Source organism: Erithacus rubecula (genome assembly GCF_903797595.1).
Source record: "Erithacus rubecula genome assembly, chromosome: 1".
Classification (NCBI taxonomy): Eukaryota; Metazoa; Chordata; class Aves; order Passeriformes; family Muscicapidae; genus Erithacus; species Erithacus rubecula.
The window spans coordinates 23,270,479-23,294,680 of NC_136658.1; the positions used below are offsets into that span (position 1 = coordinate 23,270,479).

The 24,202-nt window shown below is 45.9% G+C and overlaps 1 protein-coding gene across 3 annotated transcripts in view; it reads left to right on the top strand.

Moving 5' to 3' along the window:
* Positions 1 to 23,863, top strand: part of VANGL1 (VANGL planar cell polarity protein 1) — a 53,552-nt gene extending 29,689 nt beyond the window's left edge. For all 3 annotated transcript variants that reach the window (XM_079305623.1, XM_079305624.1, XM_079305625.1), the window contains 4 exons: positions 11,219 to 11,352; positions 14,605 to 14,737; positions 16,701 to 16,935; positions 18,140 to 23,863. In XM_079305623.1, coding sequence (XP_079161749.1) covers positions 11,219 to 11,352; positions 14,605 to 14,737; positions 16,701 to 16,935; positions 18,140 to 18,400 — 763 coding nt within the window. In that variant the 3' untranslated portion in view covers positions 18,401 to 23,863. The remainder of the gene's footprint in view (positions 1 to 11,218; positions 11,353 to 14,604; positions 14,738 to 16,700; positions 16,936 to 18,139) is intronic.
* Positions 23,864 to 24,202: the final 339 nt, after the last annotated feature.

The window sequence follows — 24,202 nt, forward strand, 5'->3', positions numbered from 1 at the left end:
GTGGCAGAGGAAAGGTTTGGTGGAGCTGACAGAAAGATGCAGGATAGAGTTCTCTCATGGCCATGGTCTGATATTCAATTTGCCATTGGCCAGGCCCCCCAGATGCCTTTCTGTGGCACTGCTTTCGAGCATCTCATTCCCCAGTCTGTCTGTACATCCAGAATTGCCCCATCCCAGGTGCAGAAACTGCCACTTTCCCTTGTTGAACTTCACATGGTTGGGAATTGCCCAGCCCTGCAGTTTGTGCAGGTCTCTCTGCAGGGCCTCTCTGCCTTCAAGGGTGTCAGCTATTCCTCCCAGTTTTGTATCATCTGCAGAATTGCTTAGTATCCCTTCCAGTCCTGTACCCAAGGCATTTATGAAAATGTTGAAGAGCACAGGGCTGAGGATAGAGCCCAGTGGAACCCCACTAGTAACAGGTCTCCAGTCTGACGTCATGCCATTCACTATAACCCTGTGTGCCTGACCCAGTTGCTCACCCATCATTATGATGTGTTTACCAGCTGAATGACGGACATCTTGTCTGGTAGGATCTTGTGTGAGACAGTACCAAAAGCTTTGCTGAAATCCAAAAAGATTACACCAACTGGCTTCCCTTGATCAGCTAGCTGGGTTACCTTGTCATGAAAGGAAAGGAGGTTTGACAAGCAGGACTTTACTCTCATGAAGCTGTGTTGGCTGTGAGTGATGAATGTCATCACACTTTCAGGTGTTTTTCAATACCTCCCAGAATAATCTTCTCCGTCACTTTACAAGGCACTGAAGGGGTACTGACAGGCCAGTAGTATCTGGCATCCTGCTTCTTGCCCTTCTTGAAAATTGGGACAGTGACTGCTCAAAAATCCTAAAGAGAGGCTTTGCGATGACATCTGCCAGCTCTTTGAGTATTGCATGGATGCCACTCAGGCCCCATAGATTCCCGCAGTCTGCAGGAGCCATCCTTGGTGGGAAAGGCTCTGTCTGCAAAAGTTTATTCCTCTGCTGAGCCTTGGGGAAAGGAGAGCCTCCAGTCCTTGCTTCTCCTGCCCAGTCCATCTGACCTACAGGGAACCAGCCTTGGCCCAAACATGACGGATTGGTCTTGAGCACCTCAGGTCATGTCCTTGAAGACTAAGAGGTGGACATGGTGCACAAACAGGTGGCAGCTTACTTATATGGGTTTGGTTTATAGTCATATCTTTAGCTGTGAGACTGGACTTTGTGAATTATTATCTTGAGTCATGCGAATCTCCTTCCACAGGGCTCATTCGCCTCAATAATCTGCTCAGCTGTGCAAATGTTAACAGTAAGATTGACTTCAGCAGTGTCCCTGACTCTCCAATTGGTCATGGATCTCTGTCAGTTTTGGTGTGGATAAGTGGATCCCTTTTGGCTGCTGGCAGCTGGATGCAGCACCCACAGTGCCTGGGGAAACCAACTTGTCCCTGCTTTGTCAACAACTGTGTATTTCTGGGGTGCTTGTGTCTACCATGCTGTGTAGGTTTGTGGGGAAAGCTCAGCAGTAGCTTCTTGACATCACCTTTTCACTTAAGTTGTCCCCTTTGTGTTCTTCTCTCACTGCTTTCCTTCCCAAACTTCTAGTTTGCTCGATAGATGAAAAAAAGCCTTTCACAGCTTTGGCTTTACTTCAGTGTGAGCAGATGATAGCTGGTGGTTTGCTTATGGTTTTTTTTCTCATGAATAAGGAAGATAATATTCTCATGAGCTCACATGAGGGTATCCCCACTTCTTGTCAAAACCATATAATGGAGACAAATGTTTGATATGCTAACAATGCCCTTGGAAAACTTTCTGAGCTCTAGCTCCTAGATCCAATAGCTGCTGCTCTCCAGGTCCAGATAAAGTAATAGTGGCTCCTGAGGGTGCTGGGTTGGGCTTGAGGTGTGGATGTCTGGCCAGGTGTTTTGGTTTACTGAGGTGTCTGGGACATGCCAGATACATGGCAGGACATGGGCAGCTCCTTTGCCTCTCATGTTTCCTGTCTGTGTTGCAGCAGACCCTGGAGCAATGAGATGCTGGTAGCAAGTGTTCTCTTTCTGTTTGGTGAGGAAGTAGGGCCTTCACCTGTTTTAGTGTGTTGTATGGTGTCAAAGGCAAGTGAGTAGATTGAGAGCTGTTGGGGCATCTGCATGGGGTTATTGGTGTCTGAGGAACTGGCTGAATTGAAGCCCATTCAGGCTGTGTGCTGGTACCCTAAAGACTAATTAACTTCATGAGGTATCAGGCTTAGTAGTTTCTCAGAAGGAGAACTGCAGTGGGAGCATGCCATTTGTTTTACTGGGGTTTCATAGCAGCTGGCTAAAATTTTGTGCTCTGTACTTCTGTAGCTGGCCTTCTTAATGCTGGCCTGGGAGTGCTCTTACAGGATTCCTCAGGAAGGCTTAAGTAAGTAGCTTGTTTGGTTTGTTTCAGGTAAAGGAGTTGATTTCCCCCCACCCCCCAAGTTTGGTCATACCCTCCTATAAAATCCTGTTTTTCAAAAATACTCACAGCTTCCCTTCAAAATTAAAACATTCAAATGTAACAGCAACATTAGTAGCAGACTTGCAGGAATCTTTTTAATCTGTACTGGAGGGTTTGGACTAGGCTTCTTTTGAGGTTTGAGGCAAACAAACTGAAAACCCAACCTGAAAATTAATTCTACTTCTCTCTCATTCAGAAAATTTCTATGTTGAATTCCTGCCTACATCAGCAGTGAACTATTGTATTTCTTAGCTGGTGTGTTCATTCTGATTTTTGTCTTGCAAAAGATGAGACTTAAAATGTCTGTTGGAGAGTGATGTGTCTTGGACTGCACAGGGCAGAAAAGGGGAGATCTGAGGTTAAAAGATCTGCGCTGGTGCTCTCCTTGAATATATAGCAGTCATATATTGTTCAGATGTTCAGTGTTGGATATAGATGGGGACACACTGAATTCCTGTCCTTTTTTTTTGCATGTTATTAAAAAGGCTTTGGGGGGGGAGAAAAGATGGAGAATGGGTCACCACAAAACTGGGGCAAACCTTCTGTGTGTTTGGGTTCCATATAAATTACACCATTAATGGATGGGTGTTCACTTCCTCAGGTACAGCAGCTGTGCTGCAGTCATGCTGACAAACTGCTACTATGACGAGGCTTTCTTCCCTTCTCTGATAAAGGTTTGATCTTGCAAATTCTTTTCCCTGCCTCACCGAATGCAAGAAGTTGGGTATCTGAAACAGTTGCTGTGTCCCAGTTGCCCAGTGCTTGTTCCAGGGAGGATGAGGACTTTGCTTGCCTGCCTTAGCCAAGTAGAGATCTCAGCTGTGATTGTCTGGCAAGAAAATGTGGTTTTCTTTTTCCTAGGAACTGCAGTCCTGTTCTGTTGACTGTACCAAACTGAAATGCTTTTGTAGTTATGACGATCAAAAAGGATTTTTCTGCTCTACTTGTTTGGCCACGGCTGCTGGAGAAGTTCCCTGTCTTGGTATATCTGCTGAGATCTGATTTGGCCTCTGTTTACTGGAGAGGACAGAACTGTAGCCAAGGCATTTGTGCTTTTGCCAGCACTGCAAATGGCTTCTGCATTACCTTGGTCCTGTCAGGAGCCTTGCTCCAAGGTATTGCTTAGGCAGGACAGAGAGTACCAAATCCTTTGCATCTTGCCAGCTCATGGCGCCTGGTGTGGCAGTGCTGCCTGTGCTGGGCTCACCTGTAGCTATGACAGGCAGAGCAGGGAGACAAGTCTGCATAGAAGATGGTGGCAGTCCCTTCTGTAATCATCTTCAGCTGAGATGTTGCTTTACTTTAATTTTACTTTAATTGTTTATTTCCAGTTTTATTTCTAGTTCTGGTGACTTTGCTCTGGGAAAACAGTCCAACAAGGTGAAGGACCAGAAACTTGAGCTCTAGCTCTGTGCCCTGGCAAGTGTATGAGAAAGGTAAAAAAGAGAGTTCTCTGGGACAGAGATGCGATTGTATGGCAAGGGAAGGCAGAGCATTACTCTGAACCTGTTAGGTGTGAGCTGACAACACTTCTAGAGAGTACAAAATGCTGTGGATGAGCAGCTCAGTGCCCCAGGAGATGTCAGCATCTCTTGCAGTAGGCAGACTTGATGCAATTCTATGCTGGAGACAGCTGGTGAGACAAAGCTGGCTGTCCTTGGAAGGCTGTGTTGCGGAATCTTTTCTTAGCTTTTCTTTGAGGTGCCAAACTTCCAAATTGACTGTGGCAAGAGTTTAATGTGCCCAGAGACCTTGGGTTGTTTTGGTGTTGTGTCTGTTTTGAAGAATGTTAAGAAAAATGTTTGGAGGAGAGGTGTCTGTGCTGGGAACCATCTCATTAAATAACTTCAGGCTTCCTCAGCCCTCAATTAGCACAGCAGTCATCAAACCTCTCACTATCTCTGTGTATTTTAGGTGTGTGTGGCTCACTCTAAACCCTGATGCTGCAAGTTCTGCATCTATAGCAAGAACGCTCTGGTAGCAAACAGCTCAGCTCTTTCTGGATGTGTACACAGACAAAAGTATGCAACAGTGTGTTGCAAAAGTATGATTCTCAGTGGCTGCTGGTGTCTGGTCTAGTACCACGACAAACTACATTTCTAGCTTAGCGGGAAAGCACAAAACTGCCAAAACCATGTGAAGGACAAGTGCACGGAGGTGTGGCCTCACTTTTTAATCTTTTTTTCTCTCCTTATTTTTTATTTTTATCACCAATTTCCCACCACTTCATAAAACTCAAACCCCTTTTCCTAGAAACCATCAGTGTCCAAAGCCAGTATTTTGATGATATAAACAGGCTTTTTTCCTTGTGCTTTGCTTCAGTATAGTACTAGCCTGTTTTCCTAGAAATCCACTAAGAAAAGACAATTTTGGTATTGGTGTAGTGTGTCACAGAAGCCAAATACAAAGTCAGAATGGCCTCTGAGGCACAGTGCAAATATTCAAAATTTTTGTAGCAGCAAGTACTCAGACAAAACTGCTGTTGACTTACTGTTTTGAGTGAAAAAAATAGTTGCTGATTTTGTGTCACATAGTCCCCTCTTCCACTTCCTTGGATGCCCTGTAAAAGTTAATTAGTTATTGTTAGTAAAGGGCTCTGATGCCAAATGCCGCTTGAGGTACCCTGTGCTTCTGCTAGGTCTGCTCATTTGCTTTCCCTCTTGGCAGCATGCTGTGAGATATGGCCTTCTTCAGGGGAGTAAAAGTAATAATTAGAGACAAGCAACCCTCCAACAGCACAGAACGCAAAGCAACAAAGCATAGAGCCTCACTGACACTGCCTGCAAGGAAAATCGTGTTTCTATTAGGCTGCTGGATTGTACAAGAAGTTTTCTTCTCATGCCGTAAGTTTTGAATCTGAACCTTTGCATGGAAATTCTGATTGTGTCCTGATTTTTGGGCTCTGCCCTTGGTGGGGGTGGGGTTATAACTAAATGAATTTTTAGTGTCCTTTCCAACCCAAGCCTTTCTGCGATGGTTTCTCTGTTTCTGTGATACAACTTTTCTGTGTTCTGGTGGTTTGCTACAATGCCTGGAATATGCTGGGCTGGCAGACCGCCTGGATGGGACGTGAGGATGATCCTCTGACCTCTTTCATACCGGTGATTAAGTATCAAAACTCTGTTCCTTCTCTTCCTGCCCCTCCCCATTCTTTCCAGGCACTGAACAAAAGGAAAGCCTCGGCCCAGCTTGCTGAAATCTGGGGTGAATGAATGCAGTGACCGACATGGTGCTGAACTGTTCCTGAGACAGTGCTGCAGGCAGCTGCCTGTCCAGGAAGGCTGCCAGTTTCCATTCCCACTGGAGCTGCTATTTGGGTGGATAGTCGGCTTCCTGCTGCCCCTTCACCTTGCTCGCAGGGCAGTAGAGGGCCTGCCCTGCAGTGGGAAGCCAAGAAAGCCTGGATTACTGTCAGGAGACATCAGACTTCCTTGGCGTTTGCTTCACTGCTGCTGGCTCCTCCGGGCTGCTCTGGGTGCTGCCATGCCTGTGGTGCCCCCCTCCTGGTGTGTGGTGTTGCACAAGGGTGTTGAGTGCCCTTCTGCTATGCTCAGGGTACTCTGCCTGCTTGGGGCACCTGGGTGGGGCAAGGCTGGCTGTCCTGCACAGGGCAGGATGAGCTTCCCCTTGATGTGGGTGAAGAGGTTGAGCAGCACAGCTCAGGAGGCTCTGATTCGGCCTTTTCCTTGCTCTTGTGAATGTTTGTGACCCTTTTAATTTACTTGTCTGCAGCTTCTAATTTTACTTTTTTTACTGCAACAGAGAATTTGAAGAGTTGTAGTTAGTATCTGTCTTCTTAACCTGCCATGCTTGGGATGGACTACATGGGAGACAGAAATGGGCTGGTAGAAATTCAGGAAACTGATGTTTATTACATTTTTCTTCCACAGAGAGGACCTCTCTGTGTGACTGGGGTATCTTGTGTGGGACTGAGCCTGTACTGGATTTGCATCAGCAACAAATGCCTGGGCTTTAATTTTCAGGGCAATAATCGTTGCTTGCTGTGGTGTAAAAGCTTTGTTGTTTGGACTTGGTCATGCCAACAAATTGGTGGGGAAGGTTATTTAATGAGGAAATGGAAGGGATGTTAGGTGGGGAAAGCTGGCATCCTGATGATAATGCTGTTAGTGGGGTCCAGGGAAAATGTGTATGTGTAAAAATAAATTATTCTCTGCTGTCATGCATTGTGTTTTGTCCTAATAGAGCTAGTTGGGTCAGTGGAGCTCCCAAACATTTCCCACTGCTGGGATGGAAGTTCCAGTATTGTTTGAAATGAGTACAGTGTGTTAACAGAGAATAATTGTTCATTTTAATCTTCATGTTTTGAGTTGGTTCTGATTTTCCAAACATTGTGTTTTGTGATGAAACTCTATGGAGTTTCAGCTTCCTGAGAAGCGCAGATGGAAAAACTTGATAATGTTTGAATGCAGGCAGAAGGGGGAATATATGCTGCTGCCACATGATTACTTTTATGGAATTTTGTTTATGGGCTGCAGCAAATTCACAGTAGAAATCAGAAGCTTGCCAGAGTCCACCTGTTCTGTGTCAGCCTCTGTGTGTCTGGCAGTGGGTCAGTCTGTACTATTTTATTGAAGGAAAATTGTTTCTTTGATTAACTAGTGGCTCTTTATCACAAATCAGTAGCTAATTACAGAAATGGAGTTGCTTTTTACTAAATGTAAGGTGAGGAAATATGAAGGAATGGCACCAGAAAGGTAAAACTTCTTTAAGATGCTCTAGCTGGATCCAAAAGAGTTTTCTTCAAAAGCTAAATTCATAATCTCAGAGGTACACAGCAAATGAATGGTGATGTACTGTAATACTGACTGATGAAGCTACTCAGTGAACAATCTGGTTTTGTTCTTTCTCAGAATCACTTGAATGGGCTGGTGTAACCTGGACAGTGCTGGGTCCAAGACAGAGACACAGCGCTCTGTAATCCACGTGACACAGGCACAATGCAAAAAACCAGGTTAACAAGGCATATATTAACTTAGTAAAGTTTGCAAAATATACAGGATTTGGCAAAGTTAAGTTAGAGGTGGGTGAAGCAGCTGTTGAGCTCTGCTGAAGGTGAACATTGGTTACATCGCCTTGGTTGATGTTAACTGTCTTAAGACATGAGGCAAGTAGCATGTTGTTACATTTGTTGAGAAGATGGTTTGTTCTCTGTTTCTGTGTTCTAGCTTTTCTATGTATTTGGTGCTACCTTTTCAGGTTGGTTTGTTTGTTACTGTCTCTATGAAGCTTTACTTTGGTAATTCTTTTCTTGCTGTTTTTCACCTGGTGAGCATTCTGCAGGGTTTTTTCCTACACTCTAATGTCTGGTTATGATGCTACTATAGATGTTTGAGTCCCACCCCCTACCTGGGATAGTGGCTTTTCGTGTGATTTGGGCTGTTTGAAAATGCTACTTGGTTGCAGATATTCCCCTTTTACATCTATGTGTTTCTCCCCCCATGGCTTAGTGAAAGTTTAGTGTGTAGGTGTTCATTTGAGAAGAAATTTCCCTGTTCCCAGGAACGCTGTATGTTAATTAAACTAGGGACGTGAAAATCTCCCTCTACCCTTACAAACTTACAGTTTTCAGTTCGAGGTGTAGTCAAAGGCTTGGTTTCAGAGATCACAGCAGGATCGGAGCTGTTATTTAAAGCAGAAGTTGAGTTCGAAGCTTTGGTGTTTTTACTTCCTGGTTCTGGTGGCTTTCTCTAGGTGTCCAAAGGCACTCCTAGTATGATGTCATCGGGGATTCCCCTCTCTGGGCATTTTTTGGCAAGGGGTTTCTGTGGTAACTCCAGGTGGAGGCATGCTTGCTTGCTGGGATGAAGTCACGCCCTCCAAAGGGTGGACTGGGGTCCCAAGGTGGCTCCTCCGAGACTGGACCATGATCGGGGGTACCACCCACAAAAGCTGGATGAAGGAGAGGGTACCTCCCACTAGGGCGTAGTTGGAGTAGGAGGCACGCCCCCACCAGGGCTGGGCCAGTGGCAAAGCCGCGCCTCACTGGGGCTGGGCCGGTGGTGGACCTACGCCCCAGGAGGGAGGCTGTGTTTCTTTATTCTTGCTGGTGGCCACGAGATTGCTGCCGTCTCTGTGCATGGAGTAAGTACATTTTCTTCCATGCTGCTATTAGATAAATCGACTTTTATCTCTTTTAGCAACTTTAAGATAGTGCTCCAGTTTTAAAGCCTTAATTGCATTTTTATCATCGTTTAAAGCAGCATTTAATATTTGTTCTCCAATTTTAGTGCAGTTATTTATATTAAATGCAGCTTCATTAGTTAGTTCTACCCCTTCACCTTTTGTCCATGATAATAAATCAAAAATTAATTTTTCTGTCAGATCATATCAGCAGTCACCAATTGTAACGTGGACAGTCCCTGTCTGAGACAGAGACACAGCACTCTGTGATCCATGCTACAAAAGCACTTTATTGTTCTCAACAGTAGCTTAAATACCCTTCTTAATGTTCCCAGCAAGCACTTGTGATTGGTTCAAAGTTCAGGCTACCCAGCTCTCTGACCGATAGCCTCTAGAGCCAGGCAGGAACTCATTGGGTCAAATCCCTGTCTGGTTCCGAATCTTCTCCTATCACTGTTCCCTGGAAGCCTGTCTATCAAGCCAGACTGCTTCTCCCATGTATGGCGGAATCAATTGTCCAATACAAGCCTGCTTGTTCTGTGACAGGCTGGCATCTGTGCTTAATTCACTGATTAGTGGGAGTGTGGCAGCTGTAGAGTGAGGATGGTGGGCGGGTGGGTGTGCATGTCTGTGTGTTTAAATTACTTGGGTATGGTGCAGAAGTTTGATATTAGCTTTCCTGATTTGAAAGACAGGTGTCTGCTAAGAAAGGCAAGCTGAAATTTTTGAAGTTAAGGGGCTCTCAGCCAAAGTTATGGGAATAGGAATAGCAGTTCTTTACTAGGAACATTAAAATAGAAACACAGTATTACAAAGAACAAACTCAAAACACTGATGGAGTCAGAATATAACCTGACACCCCATCAAATCATAGTGTTGGTAGCAATCCCATTAAATGGTGGCTACAGTCCTCCTGCAGTGACAGATGTGGTCCTGCAGGGACAGATGTGGTTCAGCTGAAGCAGTGGTCCTGAAGAAGGGTGCAGTTTTCATCCAGAGGTGCAGTGATGATGTGGAAAGGTCTAGTTTTCTTCTGGAATCCAGTGGGGAAAAGGCTGCTTTGGTGTTCCAAATCTCAGTTTTTATCTAGGTAGGAAAGGCTTGGTTCCTCCCCCTGGCTGGAGGGGGATGATGTAATTTTTTTTACAATGGGATGATGTAATTTTTTCAGTCATGCAGTGGGACTCAATGGCCCATTAACAGACAATATCTTCCTGGGGGAATGATGGTTTGTGGAAAAGACAAAGATGACTGCCCCACCTGGTTTTAAAAGATGGCCTATTAGCAGAGAATATCTCCCATGGAGATAAGGATCACTGCCCCACCTGGTTTCAACAGATCGTGGTAGAATACATACTTTTGATCACATCCTGTATTGCAACCTCAGACATTAGCACAAAGCAGAGGAAAATTTAAATTGCTCTTCCAGGAATACAGGCAGAATCTTCAGTAGCACTGAATTTAGGGCTTAATTTGTAAATGCCTTCTTTTCCCACCTTACTGTCCTTGTAATGTTTTCTTCCTATGTTGTAACATGTGAGAACACTTTGGTGCTTTCCTCCGTAGAGGTCTTGTTGCTAAGTGACCTTGCCAATTCACTAGCAACAAATGTGTTGGCAGTTGTTAATTTTGAGTGCACAAAAACTATTTTTAGTGTGGGTCCTTAGCAAACTCCAATTGGCTGAATGGGTGATCTTGGTGATTTGCTGAGAGTGTAGCTGCCAGTTGAGTCGAGTGCTGCGCTGAGGCACAGAGCCAGAGTAGCATGGAGAGAGCTGTGTCCTTGTCCCTCATTTTTAAACACCAGACCTCGGGCTTGTTTTGAAATGCTGCCCTATTTGTCGGTAACAGTGCCTACAGTCATCTCTCTCTCTCTCCGTTGTCAAAATGATAGCATATGAAGATACCTCTGGGTTGAGCCTTTCCTGCTGCCTGGCATGTGTATTTTGCTCCCATGTGTCATCATTTTATGTAAAGGCATCACTTCAAAGGGATGGAGGTAGTGTCACTGCTCCTCTTTCTGTCCCTAGCCAGGGATTTAACAAGCAAAATTAGGCAATCCTGTCTCTGGCAGCCATACTCTTCAGGCAGCGATCTTATCTTGCTGTGAAAGTGGAAGAGATCACACTCTTGTCAGTGCTGGGATGGAGGAGGTCTGAGGAGCTGCAAGGTGGGGCTGGATATGACACAGAAGGAAAAGCATCCATTCTGAGCTGGTCCCTCCATCCAAGCTGGCCAGCTACAGCAAAACCCTTGTGGTGTTCTGGTCAGCCCTGAGTAAGGTCTCTGCAGCACAGTGTCAAGGTGGGCTGAGCTCTTGTTCTGTAATTTCCCGTGCTGCAGGCAGCCTAGTGCTTCACTTTATGTGCTGCCCTTGTTTAGAGATTTCCTGTCATCCTATTGAGCTGAGGGCAGAGATTGCATCTCAAATTAATGTTTAGGTCCTAGAGAGTAAGTAATATTCTGTGTATTGCACGGTCCTGTAGGCATGACTACTGTATTCCAAGAAATATCACTATTCTTTCTTCCTTTCTAAAATATATTTTACAGAAATAGAAGAGCTTGTTTCGATCTGAGGGGATTTGTCTTGTTTTGTTTTTTCTTCTTTCCCCAGCATCCAACGAGCTGCACTGATGGTTCTGGAAAATTACTACCGAGATTTCACAGTTTACAACCCAGCCTTGTTAACAGCCTCCAAATCCCGAGCAGCCAAGCACATGGCTGGCCTGAAAGTCTACAATGTTGATGGTAGGTGAGGTAAAACGTAGTCTCTGAGACTGGGTGCGATGGGAAGGGCTGTCTTTGCTTTATGCTTTGTTATGCAGACATTCTCATCTTTTTGCTTTGCCAAATCTTTATCTCTTGGTGGAAATCTTCGTAGCAGTGCTGAGTTTGCCAGTTCCAGATGACTTTACAGATGTGTTTAGCCCACAATAAGGCTTTTGTCTTTGCCGGGTGAAATGGCCATGTTTTGAGTCGGCCTTAATTGTCATGTGGCTTGACACTTTTCAGCCCCACTACTTGTTTCAAGCAGCCTCTGCTTTTTGTCATCCTTGGGTCATCTCTTTAGCTGTGATAGTACAATAAACACAACTTTTAACTTAAGTGAGTTCCCCAGTCGTTTATTGTGCTGCTTTCACATGCAGCCTTCAGGAAAGAAAAGGATCCATGGGTATAAGCCAGCAGTTGCTGATGAAAGTGATGCTCATCAGCCTGCAGCCTCAGCATTAAATGAGCTATGCCTGGCTCACTCATGGCCATGGAAATTCAAACACAGATAACATTGAGCTTTGTTGTTCTACAAACTGTTTTCAAGCTTTGGGTCTTTTGAAAATAGCATGTATGCACTGATGGATGAATATGTGGCTGTTCAAAGCAGGGAAAACTGCACTTAATTATTTGACACTCTTAAGGCCTATTAGTGAAAGCCACGATCGTTAAAGCAGGGTGTGCCCAGCAGCCTTTATAGAGATGCACATTGCTTCGAAAGAGTCAAAGTTGAGTAGCAAAGTTTTTATGGTGAAGTTTTTATGGTGAAAGATGGCTGAAGTTGAGTGACAAAATGTGATAAAGGTATATCCTGCCCATGAATTTGTTAGCATTGAAGGGCTTTTAGTACTGAGAGTTGGTAAGAGGAGACTGAAGGGACTTAGCTGGGCAAGGTGGCTCTGTGTGCATGGTGTGGAGACTGGAATATGAAAAATATTTGTTACATGGAAAAACATGAGATGTGATCATTTTGCATTCAATGAAGTTTCAGTGCCTTATGAGTGTGGAATATTTTGTTTTCATTTTCCCTTTTGGTTGGTTTCTTTGTTTGGATTTTTTCATTTTTTGTGAGTTTCAAAGACCTTATTCTAAAGGCTTCTCCAACCTCATGCACATTCCTGAGTCCATAACATTAATTGGAGGTTTAGATTCAGTGAGATATTCCCATCCTCACTGAGGAAGGGGGAAGTGAGGGAAGAGGGAGGACAGCTTGCCCATCATGTGTCCTTTGCTGCCTAGAGTGATGCTCTTGGTTGTGTTGGAGAGGGGAAGCAATCAGATATGCAAACAGAAATGGTCTGCAATTTCTGGAGGTAAAATCATTCATTCCAACTGCTTGGTCTCAGTGAGGCCTGGTGTAGGGAAGGTGAGGGCTTCCTGATCCCACAGGTGTCAGCACACTATTCAGACCCTACAGCCTGCCAGACTGCCGGGTATGCCATTCTGATTACTGGCTTGTCTTCTCCTCACTGCAGTATCTTTTCAGAAGATGGTGTGCTCTCTTTTTCTGCAACATCTATTGGAGCAGTGGGACTCCCAAGCTCAGAGAAAAGACTGTCAGTCTGGTAGTGTGTGTGGCTCAAAAGCTGCTAGCTCATGAGGCTTCATTAGAAGAGAAGGAACCAGAAGCAAGCTGCTGATGTGGCTGGCAGGGCTTTCCAAGTATCAAGCTTTTGAGCCTGCCAGGGCCTGGAAACTGCTGCCTTCCCTTCTGGGGTGGTACTAGTTGCCTGGTCTGTTCTGTGTACAAAGGCTGCTGCCTTTGTGGACATGGAAATCTCAGGCTTTGAGGCATGTCCTTAAGAAGATTCAATCCATCTTACAGAGCAGTGTAGTTCTGGTTGCAGCTTACCCTGGCAGCCTCACAGTCTCTTCTACTCTTCTTGTAAAGAGACAGTAATGCTATTAAGGCAGCCTAATTTGTTTACAGCTTTTGTATTTGATACAGCAGCAGCCAGGAAAGGAAAATATTGCTGTAATCTCTCTTATGAGAGTGGGGAGGTCCATCTTCAGTTTGGGTGCTAGTGTCTGCCCTGAGTCAAAACCTCCATTTCAGGGCTGTTAAACAAAGTCTGAAATGTTTAGACTCTTAAAAAGCTATTTGTGTGGGTGCTTGATCTTCCCACTCCTGAGTTTCAGGCTTCTGTCTTGGAATCTGGTTTGGGCTTTTTAAGAAAAAAATTAAAGAGTTGCTATTGCTTGAGCAGAACAATTTTGAGCATGTCTGTGCAATCGATTTGCTTTAAGCACTGCCAGCTGAGAGTGTGGGCTTTCAGAGCAATTTGGCACAAAAGCAGCTTTTGGTGGCTTAGAGGCAGTCCTAGACTACCACTTCTCTCTGAGTAAACCCACCTATGTCCTCTATCTGAATAGAAGGGTTTGTAAACTCTTCTGGGGCAACCTTTTTCCTCTTGCTACCTGAAAAACCAGAGCTGAGGGCTTCATGGGAGAGCTGCAGAACCTAGGACTGTATTTTAAGGTCAGTAGTTAATATCTTGTAGTAGACAGTTTTGTGGACTGACTGGGTGTTATAGAGCAGATGGCAGCTTCCCTTTCCTGTGGCTGTGTAGGATCCGTTAACTGCAGAAGCTCTAATGGCAGATGCTGCTCAGAGTGCCATGAGATGCTGCTACACATAGAGACCCCATCTTACCCTGTTGCGGGGCTGCTGCTGTGACAGCATCTGTCCTTCTGGGAAACTGTGCTTTGTCTAAAGGTGACCCTGCTGTCCCCTGCATCCTGTTTCTTCTTCCTGTGAAGAACTGTCTGGAGTTTGGCATTCATTTATTCATCTCCATATCTCATTATGTTCTTGTATTTGTCTCTCTCTTCTTTCCAACTTCTCACTTTTTGTGCTCTCACACTGTCTTGATGCTGAAATGTGATATGCTCCAGCTGCCCTTGCTTTCAAACTGATAACATATACAGTGGGGGGGTAAGTTGCATCCTTGGCATGTTCACCTCACTCTGCCTTTGTGTATATTGTGTGAGACCATTCATTCAAACTAACTTCCCTTGTCCACGTGTTAGAGCACTCTCTCTAAGCCTGTGCTGCCTTGCAGGGTTTCTACTGGAGCTCCTGAGGATTGGGGCAGAGTTTATAGTGCTGGCTGGGAAGGCTGGAGCTCCAGAGCACGTGTGACAGCTGCCATGGAGTGCTGCTCTGTCCCAGTGGCAGCCCTGTGGCACTAACACCACCTTGTCTCCTTTATGCCCATCCTTGCCCTGCAGGCCCAGGTAACAATGCGTCGGGGCAGTCCCGGGCCATGATCGCAGCTGCTGCCCGGCGCAGGGACTCCAGCCACAATGAGCTCTACTATGAGGAGGCTGACCATGAGCGCCGTGTGAAGAAACGCCGGGCAAGGTAAAGCTGCCCTGTCACGGGTGCTGCTGTGAAGCTTGACCACGTGGGGCTTGCCTATCCTGGAGGGTTGCCCCCAACCCACCATGAACCCACCATGTCTGTAAATCTGTCACAGGGAAGGAAAAAAAGCTTATGAAACCCAGGTACATAAAGGATGGTGACAGCTTGCAACTGGAATTATCCAAAGAACGTGCATGCAGCTGAGCTCACGTTTATGAGGCCAGTAAGCTAATGGAGTGTCATGGGTTAGGGAACAGTCCAGTGCTTGACAAGTCAGTAGTTACTTGCTGTAGGAAATCCTATTATTTTTGCCTGTACCCAGGCTTGTCAGCTGAAGTTATCCAGGGACAGGATCAGTGGAGGGCTTGGTGTTTCACATTCATGGATGAGGAGAATATTTGTGTTTGCAGGCTACTCATAGAGATAGTTTGACTGGCTTTTAGTGAGTTGAGGAGGAAAGACTTGACCACAAGCAGTTACATCTTATTTTTGAATATAGATATGTCTTCTGCCAGTCATACTTAGGCTGCACAGTTGATGCTTTGTTGAGGTGACCCAAGACAATGCCTCTGTTTGCTCAGGAGCCCCATTGCAGTCTGTAGTTAGCATACCTAACAGTCTGAGGCAAGTTGCTTATGGGCAGGCTCCCCTGAGCTGAGTTGTATTTGGAAGGAATGTGTCATAACTGGAAAGAGCTGGCTTGTTTTGAGTTTTCTTTTGACTGTTTCACTGAGAAAGTGCTAGCACTACATCCCCTCCTTGCCTGCTTCAGTCTGACCTGTGCTCTATAGCCTCTATCTTTTAGGCCCTCTCCCAGCCTTGGAGCAATAGGAACTTAAACTTGCCATTCTCTGAAGTGTTGCATCCGAACTTGGGCACATCTCTCATGCTTGCTGAGTTTGGTTAAAACAAATGCTTAGTCAGAGGGAAGCCATCAGTCACTAGATATGGCCAGATGTTTTAGGCCAGGAGTTCAAAACCACCTCCCCATGTCAAATTAAACAAAATGGGCAAGGGTCAGGGCTTCTTGTGCTGTTCCTCATGTGCAGTCTGAATGCAGTATGCTATACCTCTGCTTGTGGTGAGGTAGCTGCCCCTGACTTTTAGATGCATTGGATGTTGAGATCGTGTGGACAGTCATTGGTGACTTGAGAGGAAATTAATTATAAAACAAGTCTTGTCTGAAGAGTTCTCTTGGGTGGCTCTTCCATTACTGTTTTTTCATCACTAGCTGCAGTGCAGCCCCTCACTTGCAAGTTAGCCCAGTACTAAATAATGAGTGTCATAAGACATCTGTTCCCCTTTTATGGTGTGGTCTTGGTGTTTGCTCACTTGTGCCAACACAGGAATTCTTTGCAGAAGATGCCTTTAGCTACAGTGTTAGGAGTGAAGATGGAGAAGTGTTTTCACCCTTGCTGTTCAGTGGAGGGATGCAGGGCAGTCATTGGGCAGCATGAGCTCTGCACCAAGCTGGTGGAAATGGGAGCAGACACCAGCTTGTGAGCACTGGGTGTCTGGGAGCAGGCTGTGTCCTGGGTGACACTGGGGTGTGGTCAGCCTCCCCATGAGTGTTTGCCTGGCCTGTGCATCATGCTGCAGTCCTGTGTGCTAGGATCACTGTACTCAGACGTGCATTAAGCACAAGGACAGCTGTGTCTTGTTTGAGTCATGTAGCTGATTTTTATGCCGTGTTGGCAGAACCAGGTACAGTGCTCAGGGTTTTACAATCTTAATCCTGGTTTATGGCGATCAATTGCTGGATGGCTCGGGCAAGGAACGAAAAGCTGCTGTGTACCCTTCAGACTGTCAGTAGAGAAGATTCTGTGTAAATTGGTGTCAGGCAGTGACTTGATAGCAGATGGGAATAGGAGGCTTGTAAATCCTGACTCCCAGGCTCTGCCTTAACCACAGATGCATTCTACTTTTTGTTATGACTCTTGCTATCCTGATTTTTTTGCTGCAGGCTCGTGGTTGCGGTAGAAGAGGCTTTCACTCACATCAAACGCCTCCAGGCAGAGGAACAGCAGAAAGCTCCAGGAGAGATGATGGACCCCCGAGAAGCAGCCCAGGCCATTTTCCCCTCCATGGCAAGAGCTCTGCAGAAGTACCTTCGTACCACCCGTCAGCAGCAGTACCACAGCATGGAGAGCATCTTGCAACACTTGGCCTTCTGCATCACCAACAACATGACACCAAAGGTAATGAATGCTTTCGCTAACGCTGCTTCAGGAGGTGGGGAGAAGGGGATGGCACATCTGTGTGTGTGAGCAGAACAGAAAGTTATCAGGGGAGGTGAGTGAAGGCTTTCATAGCTGCACCCTCTGAATTGACCAGTGTGGTGTAGGTTGCATCATGTTTTGAAGGGAAGTAATATTTTCTCTGCATCTTTTTCTGTCTCTTTTTATCTGAAAGTGCCTCTGAGGTATTTGTTCTTGAATCCAATTCAGCGAAAGGAATGCTTAATAAATGTTTGAAAGGGTGGCTTTGAGTCACAAAGAGTTTTCCCAGCTGGCTTGTGGTAGCAGAATGATGCAGATAGCAGCCTGCAAAGGTCTTTTTTTGTTTTCTGCTCCCTCCACCTTGCTGCATTTTGGACTGCTAGTTATTGCCTAAATCTCTGTCTCTCTGGCAGTGTTTCTAATTAATGAGCTGCTTGATCAAACATAGTTTGCTGCTTCATGCCTAGACTGTGACTGTTGACTTGCAGACACAGGGAAGGACTGAATAATAAGGGAAGCAGGTCACACAGTTCCCCTCTCATCTCTACTTTCCCTTCTAAGAACACCCCACAATCCTAGGGAGGGGTCATTCTTGGATATTCACTCAGGACTTACTGCAACGAGCAGAAATGCCATCAAGAGATGGGGCTTAGCACCCTCTCACTGTGAGCCACCTGGGACCTTGCCCAGGTGTGGAAGGGGATTTCTGCTGCCATTAATATTGCAGAGAGACTTCAAAATACAAGTAAGGTCAAATGGCATTTTGTGTTCTGTTTTCAGTTTTGCACCCTCAGGCTGAAAATGTGGAGACAACTGTTTACTACCTTAGTTTGGCCTGAAGGAGAGAGCCAGCTATCCTGTCGATGACTATCTGGAACTGTAGTTTGGGGATGGGTTATGAGGCTAATAGTGGAGAAATTACCTCTGCTCTACTGAGCTGCTGCCAGATGGCAGAAGTCAGGGCTATAGCTTTGCAAACTTGCTGGGGTGGACTGAAAGAGGATCTCCTAATGTTTGTGTCCTGGGTCTGAAAAGCTGAGAGGGACTGGGGAGAAGATGCCTTCTGAAGTATGAAAACTGAAACAATTTGCAGCATGGCAAGCTCGCGGAGCTGTATTTGGGGATGGAAAGAGAGCAGGGTGAGTTGTGGGACAGGTGCTAATGTGTGTCCGGCTCTTGGCAGGCATTCCTGGAGCGTTACCTCAACCCAGGCCCAACCCTCCAGTATGACAGGGATCGCTGGTTCTCCAAGCAGTGGACGCTGGTCAGCGAGGAAGCGGTCACAAGCAGGTTACAAGACGGCATTGTGTTTGTCCTCAAGTGCTTGGACTTCAGCCTTGTTGTTAATGTGAAAAAAATTCCCTTCATCAAACTCTCAGAAGAGTTCATAGACCCTAAATCTCATAAATTTGTCCTCCGCTTACAGTCTGAGACTTCAGTCTAAGGGATTTTGAGGGTGGGTTGTTGGGAGATTGTTTTTGGTGATTTTTTTTCAATACTGTGTTTTTGGGTTTAATTTCCCCAATGCTGACTGAAACTGGCAGATGATGGACCAGTAATATTTGACCATCTGCACTTTATTTGGAAATGGGAGGGGGGAGTAGGGATATCTTATCTAGAAAGAAGTATGTTAAGAGGCAACAGGGTGACTTAGCTCAGTTAGCTCAGCCTTGGAGACAGAACAGGTTTTTTTCTTTGCCCCTCTTTCCAGGCATCCTGTAAATCTCATGCTTTCTCTGCACAGTTATGGTGTCAGAGATGTTGTTGGAGTGCTGCCTTACACCATTCACCCCTGTGCCCTTGTGTCTCTGCTTTTGCCACCTGTGGCTGCTCTTGAGGACTCATTGCTCACCTGTCCCTCACGGAAACCTCCTGGCACAGGGTGCCACAGTCCCTGCTCACTTGGGGAGGTGGGGATATCAAATGGTGGGGGTGTGAGGGGACTTTTTATTCTGTCTTCTTCTCCCCTCCATGTGCCTCTTGTGTCAGTGCCAGATCCATGGGCATAATGGGATGGTTCACCCTTTGTGAAATTGCTTGTCTTGAACTGGATCAGCCCATTTGCAGCTCTTCAATTTTTTTTTTCCTTTATCAGTGCTTGTTAGTGATGTTGTTCTTCATGTCATAGCTCCCTGTTATCTCTTCCCTGCTTCCCTCTGTGTCCTGCTTGTTAGCATCTTTCTCAGGCATGCCCAAGGCTTCCTGTTTCTGTCTCCTCTGTTTGGCTTTCTGAATGTGTTTCTCCAGGCACTGCTGCTTCATTTTGCACCTGCAAAGGCTGTATATTTGCACTGGGACAGGGTTAGTAAGTAGCTGGCTCCTCCTCAGATAAATCACAGACCCTCCCTACGTCTGACAGCCTCTTTGAGGGGAAGGGGGTGCAGGCAGGAATGTGCCCCTCCCTCTCTGGCCAGCTTCAAATGCTTCTGGAGAAAAGATGGGCAAAAACATTTCCCTCCTTCAGGAGAGGAGTTTGGGAAAAGCTGACCTCTGCCCCATTCACTTGCTTTGGAGAACTGTTGTGCTCTGGAAACACTGCAGTGAGTCCTTCCCCACCATACGCCTTCAGCTGTAGCTAAGAAATATCAAACAGTGCCTGAATGTTGAAAATCTGCCTGCCTTTCTTGGCCTTGCTGTACTGTGGGAGTTAATGCTCAGTGATGGGATCTGCTTCTGAGAGATGCAGTTTTGTTTGTGTGGCGGCCTTTGCCCACCAGTGCAGCTTTCATGTGTGAATTTAGTAACCTGAGTTTGGAAGGTTTGTTTTTAACGGTGAGCCTAAATAGGTGTCTGAAGTCTAATTGCCAGTACAGAGCACAGAGTGAGTGACTGGAGTCAGCTGCAAGGCTGGCATTGACCTGAAGGTCTCTTGAGACCCATGTGAATGTAAATGATCAATTCATTGTTCTCAGTCTTTTGCCATGCAAGTATCCTTTATTGAGCAGGACCTGGCCTGGCCTCCATGTCTTAACAAAGAAGGCCCTAGTTCCAGCAGTGTGTAAGTCAGTGCCTTTCATTGCCAGCCTTCACAATCTTCTGAGGAGGGCTGTGACAGCCCCTCCTGTCCATTATGGCCTTTCCCAGCCCTTCCCACAGCAGGCATGGGCTGGCTGGTGCCTACCACAAGCTGGTGGGAGGGAGCAGCAACCTTAAACAGGGATGCTGGGGATAGGGTAGGAGGGTCCATCCTCTTCCAGCTTCAGCAGCAGTGGAGTTGCATGTTCGACAGCACCTGTGGATAGTCCTCTTGGGATCAAGGGAGCACCCTGGGAAGTGAGGGTCCAGAGTGATGATTCCCCATCGAAGTCACACCTGCAGTTTCCTGTGCCTTTCTTACAAGCATGTGGTAGTCTCCTGGTTCCTTTTTAGTCCATGTAATGTGCCAGACATGGTTGTAAAGAAACTGGATGTCATGGTACAGGATGGGATTATGCCCTTTGCTCTTAAAGGATGGGAAGTAGGTGCTGTTTTCCCTTCTCTAAGCTCAGTGTTTGGGTTTTTTGGCAGATCAGGTTTTCTGGTAGTCTGTGTGGGGACTCCTTTATTGACTGGCCCTTGCAGTGTCTTACTTTGAAAAAACAGATTGGTTTATTCCTTTAAAAGAAAAAAAAATGGAGAACATATAGTATCTTAGCTCTCCTGAAGATACCTGCACCTGGCTTTTATCACTGGAAAAACCAGCATGGTGGGAGAGACTGGGAGTAGCTTGGGAGACTGTGGAGCACTTAATACCTGTGTGGAGGCTACTGCCTGTGGCTGAGTTGGCTCATTTCTGTGAAGCCAGAACAAGAACCACCTTGCCAGGGGCTTGGGTGTGCCATGTATATGAGAGCATCTTGTCACAGGCACATCTACAAAACTTTTTTACTTTCCCAGGATTTCCTTCCCCTTTCCTCTTCCCTGCCCATGAGGAAGGATTTTGTGACGGTATCTGCTCAGGAAATTAATGTCTTCATTTTGTTAAATCCTTTAACACATGGAGGAACAGACAGAAGCAGCATGTGCTCAGTCTGGGTCTGCTTCTTCATCTTTGTGCTGTGGTTCAACACTGCCTTTTCTGCTTGCTGCCAAAAAGGACACTGTCAACAGGGGCCAACTCCTACATTAAATGCTCTTCCCTATATCAGCAGCATGAATGCTTTGCTTGATGAAATCTGAAGGAGAGGACTCTCTTAAATGGTCTCTTTAGAGATGCAGCCTGCTTAGAGGTGAGGACAGACTGAAAGAGGAGTCATGATATCTGAATGTTCCCTATTATGGTATTTTTAGTGACATTTTTCAGGGTCTTTCTTGCTTCCCTTCTCCATGAAAAATCAGGGGACTACTGTCATACCTACCTCACTGGAGTGTTGTGAGGCTAAACTCAACTTGTTTTCAAGTGCTTTGAGATCCACAGTTGGATCTGTGGCATGTGTAGGAATTCAAACTGTATAAAAAGTACTGAGTGGTGAGTGCGGATTGGTTTAATTCTGTTTATAGCCAGCAAATGAGTAAGAATGGAGTCATAGGGAATAAAGCTCTGATCCAGTTCCTGCAGCCCTTACTTCTGCCAAGCTTGCCAAGAGCAGAGCATAAATACAACTTGTAGGATTTGCCAGCCAAGTGCAGGCTGTTCCTCTGAATGCCTCACCTACCCTGCACTGTCTCCTTGCACATATTTTCCTTCCTCTCTCCCAGTCTGGATGTTTGTACCTGGTTGGGAATTGTGAGGGGATTTATTAGAATTCAAGGATTTTTTTAAAATAACCCTGTTGGTGATGGAGTGGTCAGTGCCCGCTTTGGAGATGATCCTTGTCCTGGACATCCTTCACTTGAAGCTGAATCATTTGATAGAGTGCTGTGCTGCCCAGCCAGGAGTGGTGGTGCCCCACTCCTCCTCTCTTCCGTATTAGCATGTTTCCTGTAACTCAAGTATGCTGCTCAGATACTTTAAAGGCTTTGGGGTTTTTGCTTCAGATTTGTTACAGCCTAAATCCAAAGCCATGCTGAGATCTTGCAAAACCAGATGCAGCTGAGACTTTCAGGTGCTCCAGAGCAGATGGAAATGGCTGTGGGTTTCCATGAAGGCTGGCTTTTCTCTTTCCTGCCTGTAAATTGAAAGATTTTAATTTCTTGCAGCTTTCAGGAGTGTAGGGGCAGATATTACTCTTAACACTTTGCCAGTCCTGTAACGGGGCATGGCAGGTGTTATTATCACATCTGTTGACCTCTCACTGTCGTGCGGCATCATCCATAGGTGCAGATTCTGTGAGGCTATCCTGGGTCTCAGTGTCCTTTCCCACACCTGGAAGTGAGTGAGTAGCACTCTTGGAAGTGTAAGCATTGCAGCACCCCTCCATAGCATATCTTCAGGGTTGGGAGGTGCTGAGACTGCACTTGGAAGCTTGGAGGCAGTGCACAGTAAGGCTCAAATTTGAAGATCTGAACAAATCCCAACCCTTATGAAGCCTCCGGACCTTTTCCTTTGGGATGGGGCTCTCTGTGCAACACCTTTGGAATATGCTGAGCACAGCCAAAAGCTGTAGGGAAGAAATATCTGGAGCTGGTCCTGCTCCACAGACGTAGCTTTGAAAGGTCTCATTTGATATGTGCTCACTTCCAACACTTGCTATTGAAGAAACTGAAAAGATCTATAACTTGCTAAACATGGAAACCTATTCAAGCCAATTTCATCTTGCTCACCAAAACTTGTAATTCTGCCCTTTTGAAAGGATAGACAAAAGTCTTGGAATCTGTTGCAACAGTGCTGTTAGTCTGGTCCCAAGCTGGTTCCTCACTTGGGCTCTGCTGCCCAGCCATGTGAGAGCTGCTCATGAGGTGTGTATGCAGGTGTTTTTCTCATCCAGCTTGACTGTTTCTTTGTGCTTTTCCCCCTCTAGTGTGCACATTATACGTGTTTAAAGCCTCGAGCCAGACTTGGTGGCTCAGCGTTTCAGCTGTCCTTAAGAAGGAAGTGCTCTTGGAATTGAGCTGGTTTTAGAAAACAAAGAAAAAAGGACCACCCCCCCAAATTTCTGTTCTGAACAAGATGGCTTTGGGCCGTGATGTCTCCTACAGGAGCGTGCATCCTTCTGTGTTCAGGCTGCTGCCTCCCATCAACGATGACCAAAAGCTGCCATTTCTGACAGCTGTGAGTGGTGCAGGTTGCTTTGGGTCGGTCCCGAGCGGGGTCCCCACCGTGCCAGCAGTACAGCTATTGTCACCCACCCATCTGCATCCCTCCAACAGACTGCATTTTTTATCCCTGGTGCACATGGACCCTGTGGGCAGCAGGCAGCCATCCCTGATCTGGGTGTGCTCTGCCCAGGGAGGAAGGGGATCCTTCCTTCCCTCTGGCTGCTTCCCAGGCACCTCTCACCAGTGATAATGAATGCTTGGGAGTATCTCCTGTGTGCGTAGTGGGGAGATGATGTGGCTACTACCTGAACAGGCAAAACTGTGAAGGAATCTTACACTCTTCTGTGCCTGTTTCTTTGATTCAGCATTATTGTGTCTTGGGGAAGGGAGTGGGTGCAAAATGCCCTTTCCCCACCCTCCTTTATCACTGTGTAATACTTTTTCTACACACACTGTGTATAGTAAGAAGGGTTTTGCCAAGGTTTTCTAATTAATGGACACTAACCAGCATTTCTTTATTTTTTCTCTTCTTTGCACATGTGACTTTAACTGCAATGAGTGGTACATGGTCTTTCTGTTCTTTTCTAATTGTGAACTTAAGTAAGCAAATTCTTGGTGTCTGTGACATTAATGCACTGTGGGTTTAGCCTTGTAAATTGTTCTGTTGCAAGCTGGGTTCTCTTAAGTTATAGCTGGATGGGGTTTTGTTGTTTTTTAAACTGAAACCTTAAACTGTTTTACACTTTGCATATTTTGTACAGTAAAATTCTGGAAATAAACTGAAACCAGATTTGATTGTCTCACTCCTTTCTCTTACCCTTTCCGATGAAAAAGCTGTTCTGGTCTTCAAGCATTCCTTAGCTGTGGTCAGGAGCGGCCCTGCAAACGTGGTTTAGCTTTTTTGATGTTGTCTTTTTGTTGCCCTTATTCTAGGCCTTTCTGGTCTGTCCTGTCACAGTAAAATGCAAACTCATTTATCACTTCTGAAGAAAGGCTGGTAAGTGACTGCTTTGAACATCTGAAGTCTCAAACAATGGGGAATAAATGCAGCTGGGGAGTAGGGGTGGGGGAGGGGCATGACTGGAGTGGGAACAGGTTTTTCTGCCTCCTGTGTTCTCATACTTTGGAC